Genomic DNA, 23,352 nt, shown 5'->3' on the forward strand with positions numbered 1-23,352 from the left:
TCACCCTTGCTGGAAATGTAATCCTCTTCCTGCTATTTCCCTCTTCTGGAATTGACTTTCTTAACATTATGAATATACACTTCTTTTTTAAAAATTATTTATTTATTTATTTATTTATTTATTTATTTATGGCTGTGTTGAGTCTTCTTTTCTGTGCGAGGGCTTTCTCTAGTTGTGGCAAGCGGGGGCCACTCTTCATCACGGTGCACGGGCCTCTAACTATCGTGGCCTCTCTTGTTGCAGAGCACAGGCTCCAGACACGCAGGCTCAGTAGTTGTGGCTCACGGGCCTAGTTGCTCCAGGGCATGTGGGATCTTCCCAGACCAGGGCTTGAACCCATGGGCCCTGCATTGGTAGGCGGATTCTCAACCACTGTGCCACCAGGGAAGCCCTGAATATACACTTTTAAAGATTAAAACTTTACCAGTGTCATATAAGCCTAATAAACTGATGTTTTTCATTTTTTATATTCCCTTAATATAATTTTTGCAGAGATGCAATCACAGCACAGACAATTATGACACTAGCTGACTAGTTAGTTGTCATGTCTCCTTAGACGCCTCTTGGTCATGAGTGACTCCCATTGGTTTTGATGACCTTGACAGTTTTGAGGAGTACGGGTCTGACCTTTTGTAGAATGAGCCTCTATTGGAATTTGTCTGGTGTTTTTCTCATGATTAGACTGGGGTTATGGGTTTTGGTGAAGAAGAGTACAGAGGTCAATGTGATTTTCACCGTATTATATCAAGGGTACATACTATCAACATGATTTGTGGCTACTGATGTTGACTTTGGTAATGTTTGCCAAGTTTCTCCACTGTGAAGTTACTCTTTTATCCCCCTTCTACAGCGTACTCTTTGGAAGGAAGTCACTATGTGGCGCTCACACTTACGGAGTGGGGCTATTATGTTCCCCCTCCTTAAAGGTGCAGTATTTACATAAATTATTTGAAATTCTGCACTGGAGCTTTGTCTCTTCTCCTCTATTTATTTATTTATTTACTCACTTATTTCTATCAGTACGGACTCAACAATACTTATTTTATACTTTGAGTTATAATACAGTGCTGCTTTCTTTATTTTATTGCTCAAATTGTTCCAGTTTTGACCATTGGGAACTATTTCAGTTAGCTTCTAGGACCTTTTGACATATCTCTATTATTGCATATTCGTGTGTGTGTGTGTGTGTGTGTGTGGCACATTTTTACTTTCTGGCACTATAAGACATTCCAGGCTCATCTTGTATATTTTGTGCTCCAGTCCTAAAATCAGCCATTTTTTTCAAGAAGCCCTGGTTTATTTTACTGGAGAATGGTATCAGAAACCAAGATCTGGGTTCTAGGTGTGCTTGTTGCTACTGTGGTGTCATTGCTTCTAGACCCGCTCAGCTGACAGAGCAAGGAAATATGTGTGTGTATACTAACTGGTGTATATACAAATATATCTAAATGTTTCCATATGTAACCACCTGTATCTATATTAAGCTAAATATGAGTTCATACTAATGTTGAAAGCAGTTTTTAATCCAGCTGTAAGGTGGGAAAGTAGGGGAGGTGTAGAGAAAACAAGACTGCCCAGAAGTTGGCAATTGTTGAATGGTGTGGTGGTCCATTATGCTATTCTCTCTACTTTTATGTAGAGATAATAATACACACACAAAAAATTTTTTATACATAATAAAAAAAATTTTTTTTAAATAAGAACAGTTAGAGAAGGTAGTTTTGGCCTCACTCCAAGCTCATTTACTCTTCCCTCATACAAGATTCTAAAGAGCATTGTTAGCTAATTTCCAAACATGTAACTAATCGAAACACTTTAAACATTTTAAAAGAATTTTTTAAAGTATAGTGACAAAAGTAAGAAATGACAGGTAATAAGAAGGAAACTTCTAGAAAAAAAAGAATAATACATAAATAATTTGCTGCAATAGCAGACAGAACAATACACTTCAATAGGCTCTCAGAACATTACTGTATTTCCATAAAAAAGCTATTATCCATAATAATCATGCTTCATCAAGAAAAAGCTAAATAATTTTAGCATATTCTGTTTTAAAAAAGAAAAAATAAGTAAACATATCTTCAGATAGTTTTTATTCAGAACAGTAAAACTTTAAAAGTTTCCAACCTACAAGGATAGACACTAAATCATCTATAAAACTCAGCTGTTTAGAAAAACTCACTTCCCAAAGTTCCAGACAGCCAAGTACCACAATTCAGGCATAAACACCCGGTTCTCCAAAATATCTAAGTAATTTATATTTCCACAGAAACACATTTAGTGTTCATGGCAGTCTCAAATTTACCTTAAAAAGAAAAAAAAATAATTCAACAAAATCAGTTCCCACTCTAATAACTCTTTGAAGGAAAAATACTATTTGGCTTTTTTTCAAATTCCACTTCTGATTAAAGATATAAAGCAGATATCATCTTATGTTTGCAAAGTTTTTCATAGAATACTGTGATCTTCTTCTCTCCCTGCAAAGGAGAAGCTAAAGCCATAACGATATGCCTAGTGTCAGAGAGTAAGTATCTTTTGCTTAAAAATACCCTGAATCAGTGAGCAATTTATTGGCCAGCCCATTCTGTTGAAAGAAATGTTTCGACAGTTACTATTAAACTTCTCTCTTAAATCAGACCAAAGATAAGAGATAGAGGGTGAAAGATTCTCTGTTTTTGTCTATTCTGTTAGCTATTATCTGTTTTTACTTATTCTATCCTTTTTGTCTATGGCATGCCAATAAAGAGGACTCTTTCTTTTTTGAGTGCCTGGCATAAAGAGAGCTTAATAAGGCTAAAACATGCTTGGGAAGGCAAGAGGCTTGGAAAACTGAAACAGCTCAGAGGCGCCTGCTCACTCCTAACCCGCATCCCACTTGTCACCTGGCTGGTAGTGCTGTCGCCTCCTTGGAGAGTAACTTGCATTCAAGAGATTGTGCCAAGCACTCCCTTAAGAGGACTCTTCTTGGGGTATGATGTTCCAGAAATTAATCCCCAGGTACTTTTTACCTATCTGGTACAGAAAGCCTTCTGAGCTCATTTGAATAATTTATAGAGACGATTAAAATAGAGATGATCCTGTGGAAATATGAATAGTGACACCAGGTCAGCATTACCTCTCAGCAGACCAGGCAGGTACCTCTGAAATGCCTGCAGAGAAGACCCGCTCATTGATATACACATGTTCCCTCTGTTTTCATAGCTCATTGTTCTGCCATTCCTGGTGCCGGGATATTGCCTTTAGTCAAGATTTGACTGCTTTTTTTTTTTTTTTTTTTTTTTAATTTATTTATTTTTGGCTGTGTTGGGTCTTCGTTTCCGTGCGAGGGCTTTCTCTAGTTGTGGCGAGCGGGGGCCACTCTTCATCGTGGTGTGCAGGCCTCTCACTGTCGCGGCCTCTCTTGTTGTGGAGCACAGGCTCCAGACGCGCAGGCTCAGTAGCTGTGGCTCACAGGCCTAGTTGCTCCGCGGCATGTGGGATCTTCCCAGACCAGGGCTCGAACCCGTGTCCCCTGCATCGGCAGGCAGATTCTCAACCACTGCGCCACCAGGGAAGCCCCAAAATTTGTCTGCTTTTTGCTTATAGGATTTATCAGAAACATTCTGGAAGGGGAGGCCACGTTGCATGTTCAGCCCTGCTCCATGGAGACCAACATAACTTTCAGACCTAAGAGACATCCTCAAAAAGCTTAGTTCAAGTAACTTCTCTCTAAAGACTAGAAATCACATGATGCACGTCACTTCCACTTCCCCATGCCATGCCCCTCCTCTCCGGTCCCTCTCCTCCAGCCCCAACTGTGCCAGGCAGAGAGCAGCCTCCCTTCAGGTAGAAGACCACAAGGGCGGGGCCAAAACACTGCAAGACCAACAGGTATTTGGGTCATCCATTTGACTGTGTTTGACAATGTGATACGTTGACTCTACAGTGCAGGAAACCCAAGTTCAGGAATTCCAGGATTCTTTATTGAGCCCAGCAGCACACTGCTTGGAGTCTAGGCACCAACACCCTTGCTTTTTCTTGTTTGCAAAGGAGAGATAATGATACCAACTCAGGGGCTCATGTATGAGCTAATTAATGATTGCACAGGGCTAAATATAAAGAGGCTTCATGGTACAGGCAGGTAATATGTCCCTTTAGGAGTAACACATGGTAACTACACTGTGTGAGAGCCCACTAAAGCTGTGTCAATCACTGAGGAAGGTGGTCTTAGTAGACCCACCTCATTTCTTTATGATTATTTACTTGTTTTTTGGTTTCTTATTTTATTTTTATTTTGTTATTTTTTATTTTTTTAAAAAATTTATTTATTTATATATATATATTTTTAATTTTTTTGGTTGTGTTGGGTCTTCGTTTCTGTGCGAGGGCTTTCTCTAGTTGCGGCAAGCGGGGGCCACTCTTCATCGCGGTGCGTGGGCCTCTCACTATGGCGGCCTCTCTTGTTGCGGAGCACAGGCTCCAGACGCGCAGGCTCAGTAGTTGTGGCTCACGGGCCTAGTTGCTCTGCGGCATGTGGGATCTTCCCAGACCAGGGCTCGAACCCGTGTCCTCTGCACTGGCAGGCAGATTCTCAACCATTGCGTCACCAGGGAAGCCCCTCCTATTTTATTTATTTATTTTCTTTATTATTATTATTATTTTTGGCTGTGTCAGGTCTTAGTTGAGGCACGTAGGATCTTTTTCATTGTAGTGCTTGGGCTCTTTCATTGCGGCGCTCAGGCTTCTCTCTAGTTGTACCGCGCGGGTTCCAGGGCACGTGGGCTCTGTAGTTTGTAGCATGCGGTCTCTCTAGTTGAGGTGCATGAGCTCAGTAGTTGTGGCATATGGGCTTAGGTGCCCTGCGACATGTGGGATCTTAGTTCCCCAACCAGGGATCAAATCCGCGTCCCCTGCATTGGAAGGAAGATTCTTTACCACTGGACCACCGGGGAAGTCCCTGGTTTCCTATTTTAGATTCATCCTTTTCATGGTGCAGAATTATTGTATTTATATTTCTTACTTAACTCCTTACTTATGGCTGGCTTTCAGTCACTTCAGAGCATTGTGTTTACCAGGCTTCCGCTGGACAGACTGGACGGGAGTGACTACACTAACAAGCTGGGGACAAAGGGAAGCTCCATGTCCAGGACTTGGCCTGGCAGCCTGAGTGCTATACCACCACCCCCAGCAGCACATGTGACAGCTTACTATCTCTGTATGTGTAGGCTCCATGGGCCTTGGGGCAGAGTTGTCAAAGCTGTTTGTTACAAAACTGGTTCCTGACCAAAAATACTGACTTTTTGTTATGTAAGATAGCTGCAAGGTCCTTTTTATGCCATTAATTGGGTTAGAGGATGGGAAGGTTGTGGCACAAGGGAACAAAACAGGTTTCAGACTCGACTGCCTAGGAAACACTGCAGGGATGGTTAGTCCCAACAGTTACAAAACTGTAGAAAAGAGAAGCACTGTACTTACAGTATCAAATTGAAATTAATAAATCAAATCAAATTAAGAAAATTGAACAAAGTGCTGAATACCTACTAAGTAGTCATTTAAAAATAAAATAGTTAAGGAAATTAAGTCAAAAGGAGAAGGTACAGAGAAACATTTATTCATTCATTCAACAAACATTTATTGAGCACCTAGTGTGTGCCAGACATTGTGTTAGGAAAGGGGGTACAGCAGTGAACAAGAGACAAAAATCTCTGCTTTACAGAGTTTATATTGTAGGGGAGAAAGACAGAAAATAACAAGCAAACAAATAAGCAAGAAAATATATAGCAATCCATATTGTGCAGATAATTCATGCAGGTTGAGGTGACGGTGACTGACCTTTCTGCACAGATGACACTTAAGCTGTGAAGGATGAGAAGGAATCAGTCCTGTGAGGACTGGGGGAGTGTGTTCCAGGCCAGGCAAACAGGTAGGGTCCAGTTCTCAAGACAAACAAAGGGTTCAGCACATCAAGTAACTGCTCCAGTGTGTCTGGGGCAGAGCTGGGGGGAGTTTGAGCTGGGCAGGGGAAGGGGCCAGTTCACAAAAGGCCTGTAAACACGTATAAAGACCTGAGTTTTCTCAGGAGAAAATATCTGCAAAAAAGGCAACTGACGGGCTTCCCTGGTGGCGCAGTGGTTGAGAATCCGCCTGCCAATGCAGGGGACATGGGTTCGAGCCCTGGTCTGGGAAGATCCCACATGCCGCGGAGCAACTAGGCCCGTGAGCCACAGCTACTGAGCCTGCGCGTCTGGAGCCTGTGCTCCGCAACAAGAGAGGCCGCGATAGTGAGAGGCCTGCGCACCGCAATGAAGAGTGGCCCCCGCTCGCCACAACTAGAGAAAGCCCTCGCACAGAAACGAAGACCCAACACAGCCAAAAAATAAATAAATAAATTAATTAATTAAAAAATAAAATAAAATAAAAAAAAGGCAACTGACAAGGAATTATCTTCAAAATATACAAACAACTCATGCAGCTCTATATCAAAAAAACAAACAACCTAATCAAAAAATGGGCAGAAGATCTAAATAGACATTTCTCCAAAGAAGACATACAGATGGCCAAAAAGCACATGAAAAAATGCTCAACATCACTAATTATCAGAGAAACACAAATCAAAACTACAATGAGTTATCACCTCACACCAGTCAGAATGGCCATCATCAAAAAGCCCACAAACAATAAATGCTGGAGAGGGAACCCTCCTACACTGTTGGTGGGAATGTAAATTGGTACAGCCACTATGGAGGTTCCTCAAAAAACTAAAAATAGAACTACCATATGATGCAGCAATCCCACTCCTGGGCATATATCCAGAGAAAACCATAATCCAAAAAGAGACATGCACCCCAATGTTCATTGCAGCAGTATTTACAATAGCCAAGTCACGGAAACAACCTAAATGTCCATCAACAGAGGAATGGATGAAGAAGATGTGGTCCATGTATACAATGGAATATTACTCAGCCATAAAAAAGAATGAAAATAACACCATTTGCAGCAACATGGATGGACCTAGAGATTACCATACTAGGTGAAGTAAGTCAGACAGGCAAAGACAAATATCATATGATATCATTCATATGTGGAATCTAATTTTAAAATATGATACAAATGAACTTATTTACAAAACAGAAACAGACTTGCAGATATCGAAAACAAACTTATGGTTACCAAAGGGGAAACATGGGGCAGGGGGAGGGATAAATCAGGAGCTTGGAATGAACATACACACACTACCATATATAAGTCAGATAACTGACAAGGACCTACATAGCACAGGGAACTCTACTCAATATTCTGTGATAACCTATATGGCAAAAGAATCTAAAAAAGACTGAAAATATGTATATGTATAACTGAACAACTATACTCCAATAAAATAAAAAAAACCCAAAAACCCAGTTTTCTCTTCTATGTGTGATAGGAAGCCCTTGGAGAGTTACAAGCAGAGAAATAGTAGGAATTGATTTATGCCTTGAAAAGATGACTCTGCTGCCCTATGCAGAAATAATGGTGGGGGTAAGAAGGGGGGCAGAGAGACCAGCGAGGAGACAACTGCAGTGTGGCACTTACGTCCTTAGTCCCGGGATAACTACTTGCTCATTGTTGGGACAGCAAATGACAAATGATCATTTTGTGTGCATCACTTCACATGTCACATCTACATGTCTGCTGGGACATACAGCTATCCCACTTTTGTGGACTGGGAAATTTTAGATCGCATTAAATAACAAGACAGTCATGGCCAAATGGTACTCTGTGTACATCTGAATTGTAGATTGATGGTGTTTTTACTCATCCTGGCCCATTTGACACCCTCGGTTTCCTGTTGACTTCCTACCATACTTTTGTCAGTGGTTACACCAAAACCACACTCAATCATCAATTCCCCCCCAGACCCATTTTTTGGGGTAGTGAATTTCTTTCTCTACAAAGAAAAGTGAAACTCTTCAGCAGGAATTCCTTCTTGTGTCATCTTCACATTCTGATAGCTTCCTCTTAGTTTGAGAAGATGTCTCTCTTCTCCAAAACTACGGACCACCTGAGCTCAAGGTCTGTCTTGCACACAATATGCACCTCCCAAATGATGCCCTCATTCTGAAGCATTTTTACTATAGTCCCTTCTCCTTTTTCCTCTTTTCAGCTTCTAAAACTGCCTTGTCCTATCTTCACAAGCAGCCCTTCCCTCGGCGCTGCTACCCCTTTGACAGTCTCTCCCAAATCTTCCCCGTCCAGTCTTTGCTCTCCTTTAACCTGTATATAAACCTCAGGCTCTCTCTCCAGCTGCCAGTGCCCATTTTCCTCTACTCCCATAACCTTTAAGAACTGTATGAATTCAGCTATATCCTTCTTTTTGCCAAATCCATTATCCCCTTCAACTTGCTTATTTCTTGAATTCCCTCTTTCAATTTTACTTTCTACTTGTGTGAACTATAATGTTTTTCTTTTTAAGTTTAATCATTCATTCTCTTGTCATCTATTCAACCTTACAGACAACTCCCAGTTATGGATGATTCTGTCTTACCCCATCACTGGCATTCTTTCTTCAAACTTACAATCCCTGATGCAAATCCCATTGGGGTCAGAAGTATTTTAAAAGTAAGAATCTTCAGATTTTGGAAAGGTAATATGTGTACGTACTATAACACATTAATATTTCTGTAGCAAAAATGTATGACAATTCACTGTAAATGGGATAATTAAAGATAATAAATTGCCTCATAAGCGTTCAGGTCAAATTTTGCCGCCAAATGAGTTTCAATGTCAATTTACAAAAAAACCAAAACCAAACAAACAAAAAAATGAAAGAGAGAGAGAAAGAAAGAAAAGTAAAACAGCTGAAAATTTTCCACTTCTCATTTGCTCTGATGATAGCACAAATCTATTTCTCCATACTGCTCTCTCTTTTATTCTAAAACTTTCTACCTGGTTTTCAAGTTCCTACTTCAAAGTCAACATTTTCTAAAAAAAACAAATCAATTTTTCCTTGCAAGCAGTCTTCCTTTCTAAAGGATTTCATTTGTCACCAGGAACACCATTTTTTCTAGCCTCCCAAATTAAAAACCTTAAAATCTTTCATTCTATTCACTTTCGCTCCTACATGTAATGCATCACCAGATCTCTTGACTTCACCCATTCAACAGCCTCTACCTTATACAAGCCCATACTGTTTTTTTTTTTTTTTTGGCTGCATCAGGTCTTCGTTGCTGCGCGCGGGCTTTCTCTAGTTGCGGCGAGCGGGGGCTACTCCTTGTTGCGGTGCACGGGTTTCTCATTGCAGTGGCTTCTCTTGTTGCAGAGCACAGGCTCTAGGCGCTTGGGCTTCAGTAGTTGTAGCACACAGGCTCAGTAGTTATGGCTCGCGGGCTCTAGAGCACAGGCTCAGTAGTTGTGGTGCACGGGCTTAGTTGCTCTGTGGCATGTGAGATCTTCCCGGACCAGGGATTGAACCCGTGTCCCCTGCATTGGCAGGCAGATTCTGAACCACTGTGCCACCAGGGAAGCCCCAAGCCCATACTGTTTTAATAGGCTCTTGGGCAGTTTCTGAGATCCCAGTCCCCATCTCTGTTCACAGCTTTTTATATCCCTCAACCCTGCCCTTCCATCACACCAGGAATATCAATGCCACTACCTCTGAAATATTGCATTCATCATGAAGTCTGAAGACTTGAATACAAGAAACAGCTAAGAGGGGTCCATCTGACCAATGTGGTCTGCAAAGTACTAACTTCAAATGTTTAATTCCACCTTCAATTGTCACTTCAGCATTTAGATGTTCTTCAAAAGTGTGTGTGTGTGTGTGTATGCGTGTAACACACAAACATAAATATATATGTATATACATATATATACACACATACAAACACACATATATATTTAAATCTATTACCAATTTCATTAAGTTATGGGTTACATTCTAATCAGTACCCTGAGGAAAACTGTAGGTCAGAAGTACATACAGCTTGCTTTTTCTAAAGCACATTACAAAACTAGTCTGACATACACATTCTACACATTCCATTCCAGTAGCTTCAAAGCTATCATGTGCAAAACAAAGCAGATGTATAATATTACAGGTGGAGAAGAGGGCGATGAATAAGCATCAAAGGCAAGCTCAGGCTGGTGGTGCTGGCCACCCCACATGTTACAAAGTAGCACAGACGATCTACTACTAAAACAAAACACTGGCTTTAACAAACAGGGACTGGGGATAATGAGTGACCACTGGTGTTGAGACCTTGAGTCACCTCTCAATCTTAAGACAACATCTCCTGGGACTTCCCTGGTGACACAGTGGTTAAGAATCCGCCTGCCAATGCAGGGGACATGGGTTCGAGCCCTGGTCCGGGAAGATCCCACATGCCGCAGAGCAACTAAGCCCGAGTACCACAACTACTGAGCCTGCGTGCCACAACTACTGAATCCCACGTGCCTAGAGCCTGTGCTCCGCAACAAGAGAAGTCACTGCAATGAGAAGCCTGCGCACCACAACGAAGAGTAGCCCCCGCTCGTCGCAACTAGAGAAAGCCCGCGTGCAGCAACGAACACCCAACACAGCCAAAAATAAATAAATAAATTTATATATATATATAAAAGACAACAGCTCCTGTCAAATTAGGTCCACAAAAAGCAATTCTGAGCTGTTGATTCAGAATCTTAAATGAATCATTCCACTGTTCAAAGCACCTTTATGTGATTTAATATCTGATTCAATTAAGAACTTGGTAAACTGCAAATAAGCTCAGCTCAAAGGAAAGTAGCTTTTGAGAGAATGTAGGTAGCATGGTTCTCTCCCAGCATTCGAAGTTCTCAAAAGCCTAAAGCAGAGAAGACTAAGTCTCAGGGAACAGTACCCAGCAGTAGCTACCTTCACCGGCATTGACTTCCCCAGTTAAGCTCTAACCAACTGCAAAAAAAAAAAAATTGTTTAACACTCAGAAAAAAAGTAAGGGAGTATGTCAATAAATAGTGCCCAGGATACTTTCAAATATATAAGACTACCATGGCATTAGCCCTGTGAAACAGTAACACATACTGATTCACAATCATGTACCTCGTACTCAATTGTTATTAAAGAGACATTGGACAAATCAATATTCAGAAAGATTCCCTCAGCAGGACTCACCTCTAGATCCCGGTTACAATACCTGTTTCTGGAATTTTTATATCTATTCCGGGAGTCGGGGAACCTATTCCGAGAGTCTGCCCTCCCGCTGCTACTGTCGGCACACCCGCTACACCTGCCACAGCCAGAACCACGGCAGGTTCGACTCCCCATTGAGGCTCTGGATTAGGCCAGTCTTCAGATTTTCCTCAGCAGAAGTGAGTATTGCAGAAGAAGTCCAGTGTCCAGAGCTACATAAGCAAACAGATCTGGTTCCAATTGGCCCAAATGTCGTCGAGTGTAGCCAGAGGGCTTTGTTCTTGGCTAAAGAAGGGATCCCCAATGAGGGATTCCTGACCTAAACAAATATTCTATGATTAGAATATTCAAAAGAAGACCCCCCCCCCAGATTGTCTTCTTTCTGGCCAAAATGACGATGTGATCCTCTCTCGATGTCTTCAGGAAAACAAATGAGCATCACTGGCCAGCGACTCCTCTTTATTTTGGGAATGATGTCACAAGAACTTTAATTTTCTCCTGTACTACATTGGCTGGTAGGAATTCAGTTTGAAATTTAAGGATGTCAGAGAACAATAACAATAATTACTACTTATAGAGAGCTTTGTATATGCTCTGGGCTTTACAATCACTAATGATCCTTACAAGAAGACAGGCATGCTGGTCAGGATGATCACCAGCCAGGGATTCCTGATGGAAATGGATCTGTCTTGACTAGAGCAAGACACAGAATCCTGAAGGACTTTAACTTAAATATTTTCAGCCCTTGATACTTTGAGTCTAAGACTGTTGTAAATATTTTTTATAATAAGTGAAAGAAATTCATTTGAACAAAGGGACTGAAAGACATACAGGAGCAGGACTGCAGTGAATGAGAGGGAAAAACACTTCAGTGACTCTTCTGAGACTGTCGTTTAGTTCCATTGCATGAGTGACCAAAAAATACTATTTCATAAGTCCCATTCCCACTCCCATCTCCTCTGATACCCACTCTCTAGTTAGAGCAGAGAAGCATTTCCGGTTTTCACTACCTAACAGTTCCAGCCACACAAAACTCCCGCCCCTACAAGCACACAACAAATTTAAACCTTAATTGGATAACCGAACACTAAGTTATTTTAAATAACTTAAAATAACTTTTTAAAAGAAAAAGAATACAAAAAGGTTAAAATGTCCCCTGTAAAAACACAATTTTTAACCAGTTTGAATACCAATGATTATCACTGTCACAATATCTTAAGCAAGATAAACCCAACACATAAATGAGCAAAAAACATGAAAAGATAATTCACTGAAGAAATACAAATGGCCAGTAAACATAAAAAAGAGCCCAACCTCATTCTTTTTTCTTTTAAATTTATTTATTTTATTATTTTATTTAATTTATTTATTGTTTCTGTCTGCGTTGGGTCTCCGTTGCTGCGCGCGGGGCTTTCTCTAGTTGTGGTGAGTGGGGGCTTCTCATTGCAGTGGCTTCTCTTGTTGTGGAGCACGGGCTCTAGGCGTGCAGGCTTCAGTAGTTGCGGTGTGTGGGCTCAGTAGTTGTGGCTCGCAGGCTCTAGAGCGCAGGCTCAGTAGTTGTGGCACACGGGCTTAGTTGCTCCGCAGCATGTGGGATCCTCCTGGACCAGGGCTTGAACCCATGTCCCCTGCATTGGCAGGTGGATGCTTAACCACTGAGCCACCAGGGAAGCCCCCAACCTCATTCTTAATTGAAGAACTATAACTTTAAACAATGAGATACCAACAGAATGACAAAACGAAAAAAAATCAATTACATACAACATTTATGAAGTGGTAGGAAAATAGGCACATTCATTCACTTTGGTTGGGAACGTAGGTTGATGAAACCTTTTTATGGGCAATTTGACAATATCTATAACATCTAAAAATAAGTGTGCTCTTGATTCAGTAATTCCATTTCTAGAGAATTTATCCCATAGAAATACTGACAAAAAAACACCCAGAGAGAGGGCAATGTTTATAAAAGAAAAAAAAAGTGGAAATAACTTAAATGTTCATAAATAAAGATTGGTTAACTATAGAATAGTACAGCCATCGTAATATACATATGGAATACTATCACGTAGTAGTTCAAAAGAGGCGTATTTATAGATACTGACTTGGAAAGATGATCACAAAGATTGCTTAGTAAAAAGAAACAAATTAGAGAATTGTATGCATTGTATGATATCTTTTGGTTGGAAAAGCACAAATACACTAACTCTGTTTACATAAATACATAACAAAAAACTCTGAAAGTATACACACCAAACTAGTTACCTTCAAGTGTAATGGGAGAATTTAAGTCTTCATTTTGTATGTTTCACACTCTTGGAAATTTTTTGCAACAAACAAATATAATATTTAGAAGAAAAATAATAAATATATTACCACATTTAAAAAACAAATAGACCTCAAAACCCTACCACAGACAAAGCTTTCCAGTTTGGGTTATAGGGAAATGGACTGGCTAATATATACTTATATATTTATTTATACATATGTGAATAAACAGCACCCATAGTCACTACCTCAAAGGAAGACAACACATGTACTTGGGGTGTAAAAAAAAAAACAAACAACAAATCACTCATTGATCTCCTGCTACTTCCTTGTGACCATGGTACCTTCAAATGTACAATATCACAGATAGTTATATCCATAGGCTTGATTTTCCCAAAGCCAGCTATGCATAGGCAATCAATCTTTTTCTTATAAGGCCAGACATTTAGCTTTAATGAGAAAAAGAACTGGTATACCATATCCTGCTTTTGTAATGCCACTCTTGGGATATTAAAGCAACATTCTCCAGCCCATAGAATGCCCAACATGTGAAACTTCCAATGTAGGAAAAGCACCTCTTGCTGCATCCAATAATACCAGGCTTTTTCAGAGGAAAAGTGCTTCCTAGGCCACTATGCTCTACCTTGATCTTCGCGACCCCACAGCCCAAGTGCTGGAGAAGGAGGGTGGAGTCATGCTCCGGAAACAGCCACATTCTCTTTCTGCTGCCCACACATGGCTTACTTATGTGTATATGCATTTGGTGAGCTTTCCTTCTCTACCTTCTAAAATGTAAATAAAAATTCAACTCATATGGAGCTGAAATGCTGCACATTTGCAATAGCATTGTCTTCTACTACTTTTTACTGCAAATAGACAGCATTTCATTCATGCAAAATTTATAATGTTCCAGCCATACAAATGCAGTCTGACCCTTAGGGCCTCCTAGTCTGGTAAGGAAGGAGACTTGCAAATCAATATGGTAAGTGTTGAGTTCATGATACATCCAAGGTAAATAAACAAGTTTTTGAGGGCAGGGATCACAAAGAAAGAGCTGTTTCAGCAGGATCTTAAAGGATGAGTAGAATTTTGCAGGTAGACAAGTGGAAAGACTTTCTAGGCATGGGAAAGAATATGGGCAAAGGCAGTAGAATGGGGCAATAAGAAATCTGGAAACAACAGTAACATCCTCAGGAAATGCAGTCAGGACTGGTAGAGTTTACAGCAAATCAGAGAATCATAAAGAAATCACACGTGCATACCTAAACCATTTCAATGTGACTTTAATCACAATATAACTTAAATCATATCTATTCATTCCTCCATCTTCAAAAAAATTTTGAATAGGCAATACTTTCAAATAGTTCAAAATTCAAAATATGAAAAGATGCACAGTAAAGTCTCTCTCCCACCTGCATCCCCTATCTACTCTTTTCCCCCACCTCTATCACAAGTAATTATTACTAGCTTTTCATGTATCCTTCCATAATTTCTTAATGAATCTACAAAGATATATCTATATCTATCTATTCTAATCCCCCTTTTACACAAAATGTAACATGCTGTACACATTGCTCTCTATGTTGAATTATTTTTCCTAACAGTATATTTAGCCTTTTAGATCAGTACTTACAGAGCACAGAGAGATTCCTGCCATGCAGCCAGTAGGGAAAGGGATGAGAGATTGAAATTGGGCACTAGGCCTACCTGTGTGGCTAGGACAGGTCCCAGGGTGGGGTGGGTAAAATGATGTCAAGATCTGAAGGACGATGAAAGCAAAGATTTGGGACAAGGTAGGTCTAAGGGGCCAGCAGTCCCTAATCACACACCAGATGACATATGCAAGTGTAAGACAAAGTGTCAACAGGAGTGTGGAATGCAGAGTTGGAACAGATGGATTATACTCTTAAGTCCTTCAAGGAAGTCACTATTGGGAAGGACTAACCTTAGTAATTAAATGCCTCTGTCTCAGGATTGGGGCTTGGGGGTCGGAACTTGGATTTCGAAGGTCTTACTACTTGCAGGATAATTTCAGAAGAGTCCTTGGTGAGATTAGCAACATGGGTGATCTGAGACAATATGTAGGAGCCCAGCAACCAATGTTCATGTACTGTGTCCTAGGCCAACCCAACAGAAGAGAAGACCCAACACTGGGCTGCATGGGATGCGGCAGCGCAGGTGGACAAGTCTGAGCCCTCTTAAGTACTTCATATTTTGAACTTAGTCCAACCTAAGAAATGAGGTAAGCCTGGGGACTGGGCATCCAGAGGAAAATCAGTGGGTGCATGTGGAGCAGCTAGAGAGAGAGAAAGGAGAAGTGATAGGGTTGGGAAGAGAAATGGGATGTCACCTCTCAGAGTGTTCAACCACCTGAGAAACATGGAAATGAACATGTTAGGAAATGTTTTGTCCTCTCTGCTACCTCGACAAATCCTTGTTGAACTGAATTGTTATCCTTATTGACTGAACTAGAATAACCAGGCTGGAAGCTGGACAACACTCCACCTTGACAATTACAAGATTAACTGGGCGATGAAAAAGCTGTCAAAAGCAACTGTGGTAGAACCATCTCTGAGATACTTGAGACTAAAGCAGATACCTGTCTTGGATGATGTGGGAGCATCCCAATCTCAAGAGTGGGATGAGAGCTTCACAGATATCTCCTGAATGATGAGGCAGAGAAGCATTAACAAGAATCAGAATCTGTACACATGACTTCTGAAGGAGCAGCACTGAGTTGGCAAAATTCTTTCTCCTCTATAGATTATAGTAACTTTGGTTTGGGGGTGTGGGGCTTATTTTTTCTTTTAAAAAGTACACATACACACACTTCTACACATGCACATGCAAACACACTCACAGGCAATGGGAAATAGAGGCTTTATCCAAGTCAAGAATGAAAAAATCCGAACGGTTAAAGCAAAAATAATTCTTTTCTTTTGCTTGAATTAATCAAACAATTGCTGTGCCCACTTATTCCTTTTACTTGTTTGAACTTGGCTCCAGAATGATTGAAAATGTGACAATTTTACTTATCACTATTGTCAGATACAATTTTCTAGATCAAAATAAGTGATTAGAATTGAAGGGAAATTAAAAGATTTTCATACTAGAAATCACTGAAATTCTCATTAAGGTAATTACTCTCTTTGAAGACGCTAATTTTAATTAACAATATTTTGCTCAGTATTCTTATTCTTTTTTTTAAAGAAATGCTTTAATTAATAAAGGGTGTTACTTCATGTCCTGGAAATATCTCTGTGTAGTGGAATTAAGACATTTTCATTTAAAAAATGAATTAAGTAGTAAATATAGTAAGTATATAATACAGCAAACCATATATTAATCTACAATGTTAATCCTTTCTTACATGCAAAGAAAGAATTATTCAATATAATTATCACGTATGATATATGTTTTCACTCAATGATACCACTTCCTTATGCTTTTCTCTCATATTAAAAGTCTGTTACAAATATAAATATCTATGGGCTTCCCTGGTGGCGCAGTGGTTGAGAATCTGCCTGCCAATGCAGGGGACATGGGTTTGAGCCCTGGTCTGGGAAGATCCCACATGCCACGGAGCAACTAGGCCCGTGAGCCACAATTGCTGAGCCTGTGCATCTGGAGCCTGTGCTCCGCAACAGGAGAGGCCGCAACAGTGAGAGACCCACGCACCGCGATGAAGAGTGGCCCCCGCTCGCCGCAACTGGAGAAAGCCCTCACACAGAAACGAAGACCCAACACAGCCATAAATAAATAAATAAATAAATAAATAAAAGAGTGCATTTCTATATTCATGATTAAAAATATATATATATATAAAAGTATTTGTAACAAATATAAATATTTACATAAATATATCTTCTACTCTAAAGCTGACTAAAGGTTTTACGCAGTCGTTTAAAGGAAAAATTGTTTGGTATAAATAAATAAAATCCCTGATGATTTTTCTAAGATTTAAATTCTAGTAATATTCTCCTTTGATTTGTAGTTGCGCTTTTTTTCCTAGTTGACGTATACATGCATTTGAGAGGCAATACCAGCTTTATAATTATAAATCCCTATTTCCGTTTATACAAGCTGGAAGAACAATGTCTTCTTTTAATTGAAGGATTCAGTACAGTATTGCAGCTCTAAAGAATGTCTAAGGAATGTTAACAGCATGTTAAATAAGTAAACAAACACAGTAACACAGAGTGTATGGAACAAATATAGAAAATGAATAAATCTTGGTTGTTTGGGGGAAGGCACATGGCTTCACTTCAATGAAAATAAAAAATTTAAACATTCATCTGAGTAAATAGATATAACTTAGAGGGCTAGATCAAGTCAGGTATCTTAAGAAGAACTGATGGCCTTCTGCCTGGGAAAGACGCCAAGGGTGGCCCTGATACAACTTCCTAGTAAATCTGCTGAATCCTGCAGGAAATGACCAGGCTTGCTGCAGAGAGTGGATTAAGAGAAGAGTCCTTTGGAAGGTATGGGAGGTGCCCTGGCATGCTGGCACTCACAGTAGGTACGAACTACCCAGAATTTACATGGAGTTAGCTTCTGTTTCCCGGTGCTACTGGCCAGGCTGGTGGTGTGGGGCTGTCCTGCACTTCTGAGAATGGTCTGGTTACTCCTCTCAGCCATGATCTCAAGAGACATAAAGCTGAGAACACATCAGTAGGCAAGAGAACGCCTGTTCCATGCCTCTTCCTTTCTCCCAGCCGTAGTAGAATATGCAGATGAGAAAGATCCAGAGAGCTAGAGCCCAGAGCAAGCAGGAGGAAGAAAGAGGGATGATGGAGGCGGGGAGAGGGAGAAACAGGCAGATCCAGAAGTGGACCCGGGAGCCAGTTCTTCCTGATGTGGGCATTTGACCATCTCTGAGCAGGAGGGTGTGGTACAGGTAGAGAGTACAGGCGGTGCCTGGTTGACCCCATTTCAGGCGACACGTGGAGACAGTGTAGCCAGAATGACATTTTGCCTCTGCTTGTTCCTTTCGTCCAGTTCCTACCCTGCTTCTATCTGCCCTGGCTCCCTTCCTACACTGGGTTCCCAGTTCATCCGTTTCTGGTCCCAAGCCTCTGCCTTCCCCAGGTGTACCGACTGGCCTCTTTCTCCCTGCCAGCCTTCATGGAACTGAGCTCTCTGGCTTGGCCTTGGGGCCTCTCCCATGAGCTGCCTGGTGCTCAGGGCTCCTTGACTGCAGCCTGGGACAGCAAGCAAGGGTTGAGAGAGCATGTCTAGATGGGATAAGGGTACTGTGAAGAAGACACGGCTATTGCTGAACTGCAGACCAAGGGAGGGGGCACTGCAGACCCTTCACTGCCATCCTTCTCAGGGAATTTACTTTTTGCCCCAACTTTGAATGCTGCCACCAATTGTTTCCTGGACTTCAGTAAACATCATAGGATAGTTAATGGCATGATACTTGCAGAATTATTTTTATTTTAAGTTATTAAAGGAAAAATGTAGAAAACAACTCGAAACTCAGGGCCAGCGACTGGATTTATCAGGTTTTGTTTCCAGTTATAAACTATTTCTTATAGAGAAAGAAGAACAAAATGCAAAACCAATTTGAAAGTGAGTATAAATTATAGGAAGCCAGGTTATTTAATTTTTTAGTTTAAATTTGATTTTTTAATTTCAACATTTTATAAAATTTAATTTTATATTTCTGGTACTCTGATTGATATTATGCTACTTTGAGTTAGAAAGCATTTTCTGTTGAATTTCCCTACCTACTTTTGTCATTTTCTAATAAAATATAAAATATGAGTTTATAATCGCATCATGTCCTTTTTTCTTACTGCTTTCCACCAGTAAGATATTTTTTCATTTTAACTTTTAATTGTGGTAGAATACACATAACATACAATTTACCATCTTAACCATTTTAAGTATATAGCTCAGTAGTCCTAAATACATTCACATTGTTGTGCATCCAATCCCTAAAATTTTTCATCTTACACTAAGTAATTTTTTCACTTTTAATATATAGCATTACTAAAGCAAATTCCTTTGGGAGGGGGATTTCTTTCATGACAAAATATCTTTCATTACTAACCATCAATGATCTTATAAGAAGTTGTAACAAGAAATGTATTATACAACCTTTGGGCTTCCCTTGTGGCACAGTGGTTAAGAATCCGCCTGCCAATGCAGGAGACACGGGTTTGATCCCTGGTCCGGGAAGATCCCACATGCCGCGGAGCGGCTGGGCCTGTGCGCCGCAACTACTGAGCCTGCGCTCTAGAGCCTTCGAGCCACAGCTACTGAAGCCCGCGCGCCTAGAGCCCGTGCTCTGCAACAACAGAAGCCACCGCAATGAGAACCTGCGCACGGCAACAAAGACCCAACGCAGCCATAAATAAATAAATAAATAAATTTATTTAAAAAAAAAAAAAAAGAAATGCATTATACAACCTTCAAAGTCTGGCAGCTAAACCAGCTCTCACACTGTGACTCAAGACTTTATTCTACTTTGTTGCCTGCAGGCAAGGACAGAAGCCATGTCTTTTCATGGGTGAAAGGATGCAGTTAACATGCATACACATTATCTCCCACTTTGGGGAAAACTTTTCTTTTAAGGCAATATAGTTAAGTCAGAACTTTCTGTGCAAACATCTAGATATTAAGATGTAACTACCGATAGAATGGTAACAACTCTAAATGCCTTACAGTAGGAAGTAGTAAAAATGCCTTTTATGGGAAAGAATCACTATTTCCAAATATTGATGTCATTTTATTTTGTGTATCTTTGAGTTAAAGGTATACAAAGGGAAAAGGGCAGGCAAAAGGCACCCAGGACAACGAGGTAGAACATTTGAAGGCAGCAAAGAGCAAAGATTCAAACTTATCCCTTGATTCTTATTTATTATCTTGGTGCATTGATATATAATGACCTTTTTACCATCTACGTTCTTTTCAACTATGTGTTTTTCAATCAGACAGGGGTTATTTTTCACTTTTTAATTCATTAAAGTGTTTAGTCCTGGGAGCCAAATACTGGAAATGAAGCATTACCTTTTTAAACATTCCAGACTCTGTATGTGAAGGACCAGGCACCTCACAGGTGGTGTGAAAGAACCGGGACTCCCCAAAGTGCAATGTAAATTCTTGGCACTCTCCAGCCACACGGCCTCCATCCACTACCTCCAAAGCTCTGTAAAGAGTGGAAACAACAACTTATCAAGGATGCTGGAAAATCAAGAAGCCCAAAGGCACACTTCCCTGTGTATATTTCCAATCAACCAAAATAATGAATCATTCTTCAAAACCTACACAGGATTGTAGATAACTTGGTACTCTCATAACACATTTATAAACAGAATTCTTTTAAACCCTGTGCAGAAAACAAATTGAGATAGATAGGTAAATAGGTAAATTGCTAGATGGTTAGATTTTGACATGAAAGCAATACAATTTCATTTTATATTTGTTTGGTTGCTCTGCTGTCATTGTTCTTAAGAGAAAAAAAAAAAAGACATTTGTATGTTTCCTGCACATTGGAAATAAAGTGGAAACTGACTCCCAGTTAGGGGAGGAATCTAGGCTATGCCAGGCAAAGGAAACTGTTCCCCGGATTATAATATTTATTAGATTTAAAAGGAATGCAAACCAACAAAGGCAGAGAGTTTTAGCAGACATTGGTGGTTGCCTAGACCAAAACCATTTCCTTTATCTAAACCCCCAGCCTAACTGCCACACCCCTAACACACATTTTCTTTGCTAATAGCCCTGATTTTGTTCAGATATCCATGTGCTCCAGAGGAAGCTGCTTCCTGCCCTGATAATCAATCACGATTGGTCTAATCCTGGTGTCCCATTCCCCTTGCCAGTAACTGACTCAGACATATGCCCATACATATCTGTCTTGCTGATATCACCACACTGATTTAGGTCTACCTGACCCTTAAAGTGTTTGTACTTTGCCCTACTTATCTGATGCAACTCTGGCCACTGATATGAGAGACACATCTGCTGAAGGAATCAGTAGAAGGTCTTTCTCTTAAAAGAAGGTTTACAGAAAGCAACAGTTCTTCCCTGAAGGCCAGTGTCATGACCGCATGTGATGAAATGTGACAGCCATCCTAGGACCAGAAGTGGCATTAGCCTACGGAGAATAGATGGAGGAGAAAGCAGGGCAGAAATATGAGAGCAACTTGAGTCTTCAAATACATTGTTGAGTAGCTGAATTAACCAACCCTAGACCTGCCCTAGCTCTAGAGTTCTTGTTATGTTGCATAATAAATGTCCTACTCTTTAAGCCACTTTGAGTCACATGTTCTCTATTATCTGTAGTTGAGCAGCATTATAACTGATACAAGGGTTGATATATTTCTTCTTCGTTTTAAAAAAAATTATTTATTTTATTTATTTTTGGCTGCATTGGGTCTTTGTTGCTGTGCGTGGGCTTCTCTAGTTGTGGCGAGCGGGGGCTACTCTGCGTTGTAGTGAGTGGGTTTCTCATTGCAGTGGCTTCTCTTATTGTGGAGCACGGGCTCTAGGTCTGCAGGCTTCAGTAGTTGTTGCATGCAGGCTCTAGAGCACAGGCTCAGTAGTTATGGCGCACGGGCTTAGTTGCTCCGTGACATGTGGGATCTTCCCGGACCAGGGATCGAACCCAAGTTCCTTGCATTGGCAGGCAGATTCTTAACCACTGAGCCACCAGGGAAGTCCAGGTTGATATATTTCTTAAGCATATAATTAAGGCTGAGAAATTAAGGCTGTATGGGAGTACTCTGAAGAAATTCATCTTGCACCTCTTTGTTTCAGAAAACATTATTCTTTGTGTTATAGAAAATGTGAAGATGTATTATCAGCAACAATTTCTTTTTGTCTTCTCCATGGGAACTGAAATAAAAAAATAATTTCTTTAGCCCAGTCACAATTTCTCTCTGCATAAGTAACCACTCTGAACTGTTTCCTTCCTGCAACATTTACGCCATATATAAGGACTTAGGAAAAAAACATTTCTACCCTCTGAAAGAAAGCACTGAAGTTCACCTTTGAGGAAAATCTCTCCTTAGGAATTACAGATGGCATGTATAAAGGGATAGAAAAACACACCTAGCTCCGGGGAATCACATAACAACTGAAAACTATCTTAGAGGTGAGAAGGCTTAACCACGCTTGTATGTCTGCATCGACTTATTTTTACTAATTGGTCCACTGACCCTAAACTACATTCCTTGGCCTTCTTCTGCTCACAAATAAGCCAAGAAGAGCAGCAAGCAAGTGAAGACCACTAGGACTATAATGGGGAAAAACAAATCTGACTCCATATTGGATCTATTTCTTTTACTTTAACTTTCGTATTCTATTGCTTTTGTTACAAGTTCATACTAAAGAGACATTGCCTATAGTTTAAAGTATACATAATGGCCCATATCTGGGAACCCTGCCTCCCAAGCCTGAGGTGTAAGCTAAAATACCTTTGTTTAAGTTCACAGGAAACATCCTCACCAGGCCCACCTGTAAATGGCCGCAGGAAAGAAGAAATTAACACACCCCCTCCAGAGTCTGGCTGGAATCAGGAAATATTTGCAACAGCTTATCACCTTTTTAACTTTACCTCCTCTCCTCCCACTCTTTGTTCTATAAAAGAAACTAGCATCCAAACCCAGGCAAGATGGTTCTTTGGGACCTTAGTCCGCCATCTTCTCCATCTGCTGCTTTTCCAAATAAAATCGTATTCCTTGCGTCAACACCTCATTTCTCGATTTATTGGCGTATTGTGAGGTGAGCAGTACGAGCTTGGACTCAGTAACAGGACAGAAAATGGATTCCAACCACTGCAGTTTTATAAATTGTAAAAGTAACAAGAAAGGTACAGAAAGTCTGCCACTTTTAATATTTTTTTCTTTTTGAAGAAAAAAAATATATGCCATTGAATGGATCTAGAGATGCAGTGATAAACTTGAACTACATGTGCTTCCTAAGCTTTATATTGTTGGAGGTGGGCAGAGTTC

General features: G+C 40.4%; 1 protein-coding gene across 2 annotated transcripts in view; it reads right to left on the bottom strand.

Moving 5' to 3' along the window:
• Positions 1 to 23,352, bottom strand: part of CRYBG1 (crystallin beta-gamma domain containing 1) — a 232,880-nt gene that overhangs the window by 100,787 nt on the left and 108,741 nt on the right. For both annotated transcript variants that reach the window (XM_028168717.2, XM_057527737.1), the window contains exon 2: positions 20,405 to 20,543. In XM_028168717.2, the coding sequence (XP_028024518.2) occupies positions 20,405 to 20,416 (12 nt within the window). In that variant the 5' untranslated portion in view covers positions 20,417 to 20,543. The remainder of the gene's footprint in view (positions 1 to 20,404; positions 20,544 to 23,352) is intronic.

The sequence above is a fragment of the Balaenoptera acutorostrata genome, chromosome 14, assembly GCF_949987535.1.
Source record: "Balaenoptera acutorostrata chromosome 14, mBalAcu1.1, whole genome shotgun sequence".
NCBI classification, from domain to species: Eukaryota; Metazoa; Chordata; class Mammalia; order Artiodactyla; family Balaenopteridae; genus Balaenoptera; species Balaenoptera acutorostrata.